The sequence below is a fragment of the Seriola dumerili genome, unplaced genomic scaffold (assembly GCF_002260705.1).
Source record: "Seriola dumerili isolate Sdu_G_001 unplaced genomic scaffold, Sdu_1.0 BDQW01000068.1, whole genome shotgun sequence".
Taxonomy (NCBI): Eukaryota; Metazoa; Chordata; class Actinopteri; order Carangiformes; family Carangidae; genus Seriola; species Seriola dumerili.
This window is the reverse complement of record NW_019174323.1, coordinates 3,989,246-4,001,785: the sequence shown is the minus strand read 5'-3', so window position 1 is coordinate 4,001,785 and position 12,540 is coordinate 3,989,246. Positions and strand designations below refer to the sequence as shown.

The following is a 12,540-nucleotide window of genomic DNA, read 5'->3' as shown; positions in this document are numbered from 1 at the left end:
CCCCCCCCCTGTGGGGACGGAGACTTTGACGGGGGAGGAGGTTTTCTTGGAAATTCTGTAGGAGTTTGTGCTGGCAACCAGATGTTGCCGACTATCGCAGCTCTAGAGAAAAGCTGATGGTTTACAGCGACAGCATTCACAGTTCCCTAAAAGCCAGAAAGCGCCCTTCAGGTGAGGTAATTACCCAAGAGGCCCCGCTGCAAGGCAGAGACAGACGAAGGCTTTGAGGTGTGGGGATGGCGGATGGCGCCATGCGAATGTCAGAACAATACCAAAACCGGGCCCTGAGGAGGGGAGGGGTGGTTTATGAGGTAGCTGAGCTGTGCTTTGACTTATTCTTTGCCAGAGGACTGTAACAATTTTTCAGTGTGCTGAAACAGTAAACAATGCTAGGCCTCTTCACATAGGGACCAGAGGGAGGGGCGGAGGGCTATTTACCTGGGGCGTTGTGGAAAGACTGTGAGCGTATTAGAGGTCGCCCAGATGAAGTAATGTCTGCACTGAAGACGTCTCCATTTGGGCATGGGGGAGAGCCACGTACCCCTACGCTCGGGTTAGCCACACTGAAGTCTGAGACAAGACACACACATGCATGAGTAGATGCCCGTGAACACGCACACACACGCACACAATTATCATGCACAGTAAAAAGATGCAATGCACAAATGCGACTTAATCAGGCATGCTGTGCGACAGACAAGTCTTTATGCAGCTCGCACACACTTAATGTTACTTGATGAATTTCAGACGTTAATAACATTATTAAAAGTAAAAGCACAGAGGGAAAAGACATTCATACACTTTTAGATTCATATCATTTTTAATCTTCTGGAGCTTTAGATTATCCAGTTTCCCCCTAATGAGTGAAATAAGTTAATCAGAGCAGACGTGAGGCTTACCAGGCAGAGAAGAAGACGAGTGTGTTCGGGGCAGGGTGTGACTGTGCAGATTCGGCTGTAAAAGAGCACAGTTGATAAATCCGTCAGTCTCCACCTCTATTCATTATTGATAGAAAATGTTGAAATGTTCTTTTATGCACCGATCAGCAGTTCATGTTAATATAGCACTACTTTAGTATTTAAATGGACTGCATTTATAGAAAACAGTTTTCTGGTCTGAGAGACCACTCAAACTGCAACACATGGACTGGAGGAGAAGGGGATTGAACCACAGACAGATGTAAAAAAAGGCAGAGTCATGATCATTTTTAGTCTCCCAGTATTCGCTCCAAAAAAAGGCTTTCTGCTTCAAATTTGTCGACTCCCAAGCACAAGCTAAAATGCCCATGTGGTGTCTGTTGGGTAATTTTTTTCATCCTTGATGATGCTTCTCCGAAACCACACAAGATATTATGCAACAGTTTTCACAGGCTGTGTAGTAAATCCTCATACTGTGACTCTTACATGTGAAATCCACGTAATGCCCCTTTAAGCAAGCCACTAAAGCGCGGGACGTTTCAGACGTCAGATGATGTGGGTGACCCGGACACCTGGCCTCAGGTGTACAGCACATACGATGATGTATATCACTTGTTAGCGTAGTACAACATGTATTAAGTGGATTTCTTTTCTCTGGTAGTGTTAAGACGGCTGTAAAGATTTTATTGTTAAATTGTGAAGAGCTGTTTCCAAATAAATCCTGTGTTATTAACCACTTAATACAACCGTTGGAAAGTCTTATCGGGATGACTGGCCACTCTCATCCAGCTCCATCTACACAAGCTGAGAGGCAAGTAAACACAATTTGTCTTGGCTGATTCTTTTTTTAGCCATGCTAGCAGCTCGGTTGGTCGGTCCCACCACGTTGGTCCAGATTGAAATATCTCAAAAGCTATTGGACGGATTGCAGTGAAATTTTTGTTCAGACATTCACTGTTCTCAGAGGATAACTCCTAACAGCTGTGGTGATCCTCTTACTTCTCCTCTAGCGACACCAGCAGGCTAAAGTGGGAAATATCTCCACATCCACAGGATGGATCGGCACAAAATCTTGTACAGACATCTATGGCTCCCAGATGATGTATCCTTATGATTTTTATTCCTCCAATATAGACTAAATAATTGGGAATACTAATAAGCAAATGTTGGTTAAAACGGTAAACATTCTACCTGCTGAACACCAGCATGTTACCGTTATTATTTTGAGCACGCTGACATTTGCATTTAGATCAAAACTGTGCTGTGACAAGCATTGCTTTCCAGGGTCACAACCACCGTGTATACACTGTGTCTCTTCCCAAAGCTCTCAGAATAGCAGCCTACCTCAGAGCTACCACGGCCAGAACAGAGATAGATCGATGAGTCTCTGGACTTGTGGGTTTCTTCCTGACTTAACTGCCTCGGTCTGGTTTTTTTTGGCAGGACAGTCCCGGGGAAAACAGCCACAATTAATTTTTTTGGGGGGATGCGGTCCATGCAGTGTTTTTAATCAAGTGCTGGAGTGAAGCCAGGAGAGATTTGTCCAATGTGGTTCAGTGTAATTGTGTAGCCAGGGGGTCGGAAACGTAGTGAATAAGGTAGATAGTTGAAGGGAGAGGTTTGCCGCTCTTATTTGTCTCCTACGTGAAACAGCACATTGTTCTTTTCTCCATCATTTACAAATATCTTAGATTATTTTCACTAGAGGGCACATGCAGATTTGTTCTCCGTGTTCCACAGGCTGGAACATGTTCTGGCAGAACATGTTCCACCCTGTGGCAGAACATAGACTTTTTTTTCCTTCAGCGGACACAACAGTATCTGATTAGGCATTAGGTCATATCATGTACAGGAAGGCACTGCTCCTCTTTTTTTCTTTCTTTCTTTCTTTCTTGGAAGTCTTCATTTTACAGCTTCACAGAATCTTGATTCAGAAAGGCTTAATAAATCCAAACATAAATTATTTTACCCGTTCACTGTGGGCAGATATGCTGGAAAGTTCATTATGGTGGAGGAACTGGAAAGGATCCGTGGTTGTGGGAACAAATAAATGAGAAAAAAAAAGAGGTATGGGGTATGTTTCCACAAATCACAGGGTTTTATGACATTAGTGCTTTTAGTAACATTATGTTCTAAATGAAAGCACTACCTCAGGTGGCTTTAAGGACACTTAACCTTCTATCTTTAAGGCCGAGCCTCAGGAGGGACTGTGGACAGCGAGGAAAGCACTCTACTCCATTTTTTTATTTTTTCAATCTCCAGTGTAGGAAGCTCTGCTCTGCAGCTTTCCATTTGCACTAGATTTATGGGTCTGCCTTAGGTAAGCACAGCTAGACACACTATAGCTGATGTAATTTATGACGATCAGACAGTAAAAGACACTCTCGGTCACCGTTACCGCTTTGTTCTCAGCTAACAATGCTGCGATGTGGACTACTGGAAAGGAGCGTGTGCCGCAGTGCCGCTGACCTGTGAGGAAGACAATGAGTTGACCCCGCTGTGGAAAGCGGGCTGGGTGAGTCGGTGCAGATTGTTGTGGACCGGCTGCTCTTTGGCCATCAGAGCCTCGGCCCGTTTGATGATGTCGCCCATGCGGTGGATGAAGCCCTCCTTCTCTGATGGCAGGATGAACTCGTTGTGCACCTACACGACACAAAGGACAGCGACAGAGGAAGCATTCAGATACATTACTCGAGTAAAAGCAGCAATACCGCAATCTGTAGATAGCCTGTCACAAGTTATTGCAATTTTACAAGTTATTTTTTGGGCAGTTTTTATGAGTTTATTTGATGGGGAAAGTGGATAGAGACAGGAAATATAGGAGAGAGAGCGAGGGAGAGACAGGCAGTAAAGCGTCCGGCCTGCTGGGAGTCGTGCCAAGGGACCTGCTGCTCAGGTTATGCCCATATGGTATGTGCCCTAACCGCTCGGAAATTGGGACACCCCAAGTAACTGCAATTTTAAATGTAAAATCTGAGTAAAAGAACACAGGCTTTATCAGCAAAATGTACTTGCAGTGTCAAAAGTAAAAGTAAACGTACTCATGCAGAAAAATGGCCCAAGTGAGTGTTGATATATTACTATACTATTCTTATGCTGTTATATATTAATGCTAATGTGTAAGGAGCCTTTTACTATCTTAGCTGCTTGAGAATTTTACCTACTTTCGTATGTTAGAAGTTCATCATCATCACATTCTTTCATATAAAAATTACAAAGTTACTTATAACAATAGCTGTAAAGTAAAGTGCAATACAAAAAAAGTACATTGTGTGCCAGAATCTAGTGGAGTAGTGGAAAGTAAAAGTACTTTAAAATTGTACTCAGGCACGGTGATTGAATAAATGTATTTTTCCACCACTGCAAAAGGAGAATACGAGTTTCGAAGCATAGTAGATGTTCTTGTTTGTCTATTTGTGCGTCTGTCTGAGAAATATACCCACTCAAACACACACCCACCTCCCCTCAGCTAATACTTATTCATTGGGAAAAAATACATAAATCATCACATATAAATCCACAATACAGCAGTATATTAGAGGAGGCTTTGAGTTTTGCATATTCATGCAGTTCTGAATGTTGCTGTGAATTGTGGGTTGGGGCGTGGTGACCGTTTCCTGTCAGCATGGCATAATTCACCTCATTTAAAAACCCTGTACAGAGAACCACGGGGGCTGTTGTGATGCCAAGCACCCCCGCTGTGCCAAGACTCGGTAAACAAAAGCGCACTGTGTTTTAAGAGTCGGGGGAAACGGTACATTCAGTGCAACAACAAAAACAAAAGTGCTACTGGAACACGCTGCCTCATCTCGCCGTCAACGCACAGGCATGTTGTATGTACACTACACACCTCTCTACGCTCCCGCCTCTAATGAAGCTTACAGACAATAACAGGGGGATGGGGCTGCTCACCTGCGTCACTCACTTCTCAGTAAGTCAGATAGAATATCAGCCAGAGTTCACATCAACAAACAAAAGGTTGTTAACTAGAGGCAGGATAAATCATGTTTACATTGGCCTGAGATACAGGAAGCTGCTAGACTTATCAGCTAACAGTGAGACATATTTATTTCCATTGTTAAGGTATGACCACATCGTGTCAGCAATCCTTTGGTAGATACTGTCACTTGTGACCAGCATGTCTGCTGTCTAGCGAAGGTTACATAGGTTCATTTTTAATTAAGAATGCACAAAGAGTTCAGACTTCTGCCGTCTCAACAACCACTTCATTTTCCATTGCACCCAAAAAAGATTATTTCTATTGTATTAATTTGAAATGGAATCGATTTCTTAGATTATAGATTAGACTCTAGCGCCCCAGATGTAAATCATCACCAGAATCTAATCAGTCTTTACTTGGTCCAAAGCCAAATTTGACAACAACGAATCCGTCTCCTCCTTTTAACCCGATCGAAGTGCTTTATTATTGACCCTCTGAACATGACATCTGTTGATCATCGCTTGTCTGGTGACTAAGCACTACTAATGACTCACCATGACAGCAGCGATGTCTTCAGGGTTATCTCCGTCCAGGTCAAACTTGAAGGTCACCATCTTGTCATTGTGTGTCTGCAGCTGACACTCCACCACCCGGTCCACTTTATCAGAGAGCTGCAGAGAGAGACAGGATCGATGTTATTGACAAGTATCTGTTTACTCTGTGAAACACTGAGCAGCACAGTTAAACACGGGGGGTGGGGGGACGGGACAATGTAACAAAGCAAACACGCTGTCGTGTGAACATGTGTGTGAGTCTACTGTAACATGCAGTTGTGTTTATGTGTGTATTGTACTATGCACTCTTTGCGCCGCTGCATGCACATGTGGTTGAGCGTGATCTGTTTGTCTGTGCCTGCAGTGCAAACACGCTCATTAAAAGACCGCAGAGTGTCCTGATCAGAGGAGAAATGCACCGCGGCTGCTGGGAGGAAGAACAACATGGCCACTGATATTGTTACATAATCAGGGTGGAGCCTCGCCGCTCTCTCTTGAATAAAATGCCTCCCCTAATTCAATCATTTAATCTATGTGATTGATTGATTTGTTTATGATGTGCATTAAACGAATGTGCGGTTGTGAATAAACAACACTTTTTCAGTTATAGTACCCCCGTGATGCGCAGCCTTGAGCGCGCCCTCCTCCTGAACAGCTTCGCAGCAGTTCTCCTTGCGGCCGTTTTCTCACTCTTCTCCGATAGGCCCTCGTAGCCGTCACTCAAGCCCGACGTCACATCGGAGGCGTAGCTGCACAGAAATAAATTACACATGCCACTGGTTAGAAAAGACGCCACTGAAACATTCCTCAGTTAATCATCTACAACATGAGTTATAAAAGGAATTGACCATCTATCATGGCTGATTATCTTGGCATCACGCATAATAATAAACAGCACTCTGAAATGTCAAGTAAAGGCTTGATGTGCTACAGTGGCATAAACACTAAAGTTAAACAATGCAGGCCTGTTCAGAGTCTATAGAAAAATGGCGTTCATCCAGAGGAAGCAACGCGCCCACGTGACCTGTTGTATTTATACAATGAACGAGTTTTAGGTTTCAGAGAAATGGAGAACATTCAGTTTTTTTTTTTTATTCTTATTTATAAAAAGCTTTGGTTCAGCTAATTGCGTCTCCTGGGTCTTTTTGGATTGCTGTGGTCACAGACTCCCCTCCGTCCACCTCCCCAAGCACTGGCTGCAAACATTTACAGGCCTACTGGTTGGCAGCGTCCCCCCAATCTCTATTTAAAAACCTCCACCTCACGGGTAACGTTAGGTCAAAGCAAAGCCTGTCTTCACCTTTAAACACTGAGTACATGGAAATTTAAAAAAAAAAAAAAAAGTAAGGTCAACTATTTGTGTTGATATTGCAAATGATTCTTGTGTTTTTTGATTCTGCTCATTGGTATTCCAGGGCTTTTCTCAGAGGGAGAATTTAGCGACTGGGAGAATGTTTTGGATCCTAACAAGTGCGTGCCTAAGCTGTTACGAAACATGACGCTCAACTAGAGTTGACATTTATTTCAATCTGCCACAGACAACTCAGATTAAGCGTTAGTCATTGAGGACAAACTACATAAAAAGTTACTGTAGAATCACACAAATAAAATTTTTAATTAATTGACAAGAGTTTTGACAATGGATTTATTATTTCAGGCAGGATTTGATGCTTTTATTCATTTTACATAATTGTAAACAGAATATCTTTGTGTTTGGGGCCATAGAATAATAAATAACTAATCAATTATGAAAACAATCATTAGTTGTAGCCCAGAGCCCAGATGAAAACCCCTCAACACACACACACACACACACACACACACACACACACACACACACACACACACACACACACACACATACACGATCTACACGTCCATTATTGGCTCTTAGCCGAGAATAAAGCCCCTCTCTTCCTCATATCCCACCAACATGGAAAACAGGGCCTCCACAACATCTGAGGCCCTGTCACACAGAAACCCGCGAGGGTCCATTCTGCCTCACAGCAATAAAAACACAGAGGAGCCTGGCGATTGCCTCCAGCTTGTTGTCACAGCCCCACAGATGTGGAGGAGGAGGAGTTACACGGGGGGGAGGAGCAGACATTTCTACTACATTCACATTGATTTTCAGGTCTGCGGCTTGAATAAAGAGGGAACTATTGAACTCCATTGTTCCTTGGATGGCAGGAAAAGAAAAACACAGAGTGAAGAGAGAGGAAGGCTGAAGAGCTTTACCTGTCCACAGGGGAGTTGAAGCCACTCGGGGGCCCGGAGTTGCCATGTTCTATGTTGTTGGATACTGCAATACTCTATGAATAGAAGTGAGGAATGTGGTAAGGTAAACATGAATAAAGACTTTCATTCACTTATTTTACTTTTGTAGTATCCAGGAAACATTTACACATATTGCATTTATAGCATTTAAGTATTTAATATATCTCAAATCATCAAATTCCTCAGTTTGGCAGTTTGCTTTGGTAAAAATCAACACATACTGTATATGGTCATGGTTTGGAGACACGTTAACGGTATGGCTCTAGAGATGGCAAAGTTGGTTGGTCCAGATTGAGATATTTGATTTTGATTATTCCTGATGACATTAAATTTTGTACAGATTTTCCTGGTTCCCAGAGGATGAAGCCAACTGATTTCACTGATCCTCTAGTGCCACCGTGAGGTTGACTTTTATGGTTCTGAGTGACAGATCGCAATAACTATTGAATGGATTCATGCCATGATTGGCTCAGACATTCACATCCTCCTCCTGATGAACCGAATTGACTTTGGTTTCTTTAACTTTTCACATTGCGGCTTATTTGGGTCAAAATTTATTTGCCCAGTACTTTGGTTTATGACTGAATACTTGCCTAACTAATTCCCATTCCCATCAGCCTCAGCTGTATTTTGTGTTTGGTGCTAATCAGCAGATCTCAGCATGCCCAAATTTTACACTAAGATGGTGAACATGGTAAACATTATACCTGTAAAACATCAGCATGTTAGCATTGTCAGTTTGAGCACTAAAGAACAGATTAGATAGACCGTATTTTATTGTTTTGAAGGAAAATAACTGAAATATTAAAGCAGGCACATAAAGTTACGTGTATTTTACAGCCAATCAATAAGCAAATCTTCCATTGTGATGATGAAATTTCTCATCAAGTAGCTAAAAAGTAGCTCTTGATTCTGAACTTTTCGTGATATTTTTAATGAGTTATTTCTTGATTCCTTTGGTATGGTTTTTTTCTCACTCCCTCCCAAGGGTTTTATGCACCTTATTGTGAAGCGTTCCTTTTCAGCTGTATATTGTTTACGTAACTCTGTGTCTGCCATATAGTGGACTGAGTGTTGTTGATAGAGGAAGTCTTGTTAACTCCTGAAAGTCATCCTCTCCACCTCCGCCAAACCGAGCTCCCCTCTTTGATAACAAGCTCTTTATTGAGGCCACTCACCGAGGGGAAGCGGAGGGCCGGGATGGGGAGACCGTTAACAGTCGGGGGGTCAGCGTGCGTGGCGGGAGGGGTCGTGTTGAAGCTGCCGGCCTCCAGCGGATCATGCAGCCCAGAGGAGCTCTGATAGCCGTCTGTCTCACAGTCAGCTGTTTCAACAAAAGGACATAAACCATTAACATGTGACCAACTGTGTGGCCTGATGGACTGACCATACACACAGAAAACACACACAACTAATGACCCCAAACTGACACATACCACACACACACAAACACATAAATAATGACAATGACACTAATGCAACTTAGAAAACTTAAGAGGGTTTCACTGTGGATTCACACTGTTCTGGAGATGTCGGACATATTGAAACTAGGTCAGACCGATTTTCTAAAAAAGAATATCCGGGCTGTTGTGTTAACAGAGAAATATTCAATAGCTACAGCATACACACACAAACAGCATGAAATAAGACTTACAGGGACTGAATAATTTAGTTATCCACGGTATCACATTTCACTGTGTGCCTCTCATGTGCTCTGAGATCTCAACCGCTTTCTGTGCTGTACAATTGTACTGTTAAAGCTGTGAAAAACATTTGTCTCCAGAGTCTATGACTACTTCCTGAGCGGAGAGGTCAAAAGGTTTAACACTGACAGACTCATTTGCTCATTTGATACACATATGACTGAAACATGAAGGAAAATATAGTAGAAAATTGGTTTCAAGCAGTGCTGGAATATAACGCTTTTATACTTTTATACTATTTCAATTTTATGCTTCTTTCTATTTCTTCACCACTAGAATTCAGAGGAAAATATATGAGCTTACTCCACTACATTTGTCTGGCAGGACCTGACCAATTTCCACCTTAAAATGCTACTTGCATGTGAATGCATCAGTAATAATAATCCAATTACATCATATTTGTAATATATTTGTTTGGATGTTTTTGACTCGTGAAGCACTTTGTTACTATTGTATTGAAAAGTGCTATGCAAATAAAGTTGGTTGAAATTATTGATCTTGAACTGAACACATGGAGACAGCCTCTGACATTTTCATGGTATGGGATGTTACATGAGGCGACTCACAGTTAGCAGAGGACAGGCTGTTGTGGCGGATGTGGAAGTGCTGGTCTGCCTCGGGCTCCTCTGGTTCCGCGGGGTAGCTGGAGCTGACACCAGAGTCCGCTGAGCTCGTGACCGGGGACAAGATGGGGGCCGGAGGTGTCAGGGCCGGGGTGGGGGACTCTGCTGCTACAACGTCGCTGACTTTAAGCGAAGGGAGCTGAGGCTCGGGTTCTTCATCTATGGCTTCCTGCTCCTGCTTCTTCTTCCACTCCTCTGCCTGCCGCCTCAGCTTCTCTCTCTGCCGCTTGATGGCTGTCACCCTGTCCCGTATGGCCTTGGCCACGAGCTTGAAGTCCGCCTCGCACACGAAGCCGAGCACAACCTGCATAACAACACACAAAAATGGTCAGGGCACAACACGAACGAGTGTATAAGTCACGGTCCACGATGTGCTGCCGCAGTATGTAGACAATTCACGCAGGTCTGTCGCACTTAATGACCTGACCGCGCGAGCTGTGACATCAAGAGTCAGTGTTTTGATGTGACAAAGGCTTTTGTGCTGACAGCATTTGTTCTGTAAAACCAACACACATGGGCCACATTTCTTCTATGGGGTTGGGCGTCTTGCACAACCTCTTGTGACGCCCTAGTCCAGCAGAATGGGACACTCAGTCTGAACTTTCCTCTCAACACTTAGTCAGATTACAGCAGATTGCATGGACCAGATGTCCCCTGCTGATACCAAATTTGATCTTGATGAAAACTACCACAAAGAGGTAAACAAGTAAGGAATTGTGGCTTGCATTTTCATTAAAAGTGACCTCTGCAGAGGAGGGGTGGGGTGGGGTGGGGGGGTTCTTGAGGACATAAGGGCCTGTTTCGTAACAAGCAAGAGAGCCATTATATTATTAAAGACGTGACCCCGGCTGCTTCCTGAGACACGCTCTCACATTTCCAACCGCTGATGATTAAATGTTGAGCCGTGCCCTTGACACACGCGGCGAAAGGCTTTCTCCTGATGGGCGGCAGCACATTTCAGCGTCTCTGCTGTCATAACAGAACCGTTAAAGAAGCAACAGCAATGCCGGGGTGCATTAGTGAGGCTTCTTTCACTGTCTCAGGGTCAAATGTCAAAAGACAGATAACGAGAAGACAATTTTTTATATCACTGATAATGTCAGACTGTGATACGATGTCAGCTTAGCGTATAAAATCATCTCTGACGCTAATATCTACAATATCCACGGCTTTATTAACACCCTGAAACTGTGCACCTCGTTTAATCTGAATATTACGGCTACAGAAGGAATATAATTAGTTACATTGCCGTTTCTTTACAGCATCAAGAAGAAGAAAAATTATTTTGTGAGGAGAAAATCAGTGATTCATTTAGGGGGTAATCCCATATATAAACTCTACCTTCCTCCTGAAAACCTATAAAAAGCTATCATCATAAATCAATACCAGGATGCAGAGAACACAAGATCTGTTGATCTGGAGTCAATTATTAAATTTCCTCACTAATGGCTGACACAAACTGGGCCATCAAAGCAGTAAAGGTCGACCTCACGACCACGAGGGCCCATGCGTCGGCTCACCATCTCCTGAGCCACCTCCTCGGGCACGTCTTTGTAGAGCTCAAACAGGAACTCGATGGCGTTGTTGTCCTTGTACTTCCCGTGCAGCTTCTTGGTGTCGTCCATGCGCAGCCACAGCTTCAGGCCCGACTTCACCATGTCGTCCTCCTCGGCCAGCTCCACGTGCACGCCGTTGTTCTCCTGGAAGAAGGGGTGATCCAGGAGGTCCTGAATGGTGTACCTACGGGAGAGGAAGGAAGTCAGTCGTTTACTTTTTAAGACACTAAACAGACAGGTTCACAGGTTTCCAGAACTTTTGAAAATGTTTAATAACTTTATACACAATTCAGCTTCACAAAATAAAATACAAAATACAATTATGATGAGAACAAGAAGCTTTATATGTTCAACATACAAAGAGAATGGCAACATATGCTTTCTACCAGGCTGCAATGACAATGTTTCTCTTACTTACATGTACATTACTTACAAAAAAATCTATAATAAAGTAAATACAACCTGAGAGAATTTTATCAGAATAACATATAAATACATGTCTGGCTTTTTACTGTGAAAGGGTTTTTGAAAATAAGAGCTTCCAAAGTTTTTGAAAGCCTAAACTTTCAGAAACCTAAAGCCTGAATCGTTCTGTGTTTACGCTCTGTGAGAATCCTTGTTTCTCTAACTAGGAGCTTTTTCCTGACGTTGTGTTATGAACAACTACAAATGAGAGATAAAGAGTATTTCAATAACTTTTAAACTGAAAAACACTTGAGTTGTAAGACTTGTAGTATTTAGTACATTTCCTGTTCCAGCTCTTTGTAGAAGCTGATCAAGAGAATTTTCTGCCTGGGAATGTGAAAATTGAACTTATATGTTTGATTTGTTTATCTGCACTGTTTGATAAGTTAGAAGCAAGAAACTAGATAGTTCCTGTTGGTTTACTGCACAAAACAAAAAACAGGGAAACAGTGCACGTCATGGACATCAAAATATACATTATTCATGCAGTTTCTTATTTTATTGT

The 12,540-nt window shown here is 42.8% G+C and overlaps 1 protein-coding gene across 1 annotated transcript in view; it reads right to left on the bottom strand.

The window, feature by feature from the left end:
* Positions 1-12,540, bottom strand: part of wnk4 (WNK lysine deficient protein kinase 4) — a 41,563-nt gene that overhangs the window by 5,790 nt on the left and 23,233 nt on the right. Inside the window, exons 7-15 of the mRNA XM_022743475.1 lie at positions 11,535-11,754; positions 9,958-10,318; positions 8,867-9,012; positions 7,650-7,723; positions 6,025-6,160; positions 5,412-5,528; positions 3,387-3,560; positions 900-954; positions 439-570 (exon numbers count right to left, since the gene is read on the bottom strand). Coding sequence (XP_022599196.1) covers positions 439-570; positions 900-954; positions 3,387-3,560; positions 5,412-5,528; positions 6,025-6,160; positions 7,650-7,723; positions 8,867-9,012; positions 9,958-10,318; positions 11,535-11,754 — 1,415 coding nt within the window. The remainder of the gene's footprint in view (positions 1-438; positions 571-899; positions 955-3,386; positions 3,561-5,411; positions 5,529-6,024; positions 6,161-7,649; positions 7,724-8,866; positions 9,013-9,957; positions 10,319-11,534; positions 11,755-12,540) is intronic.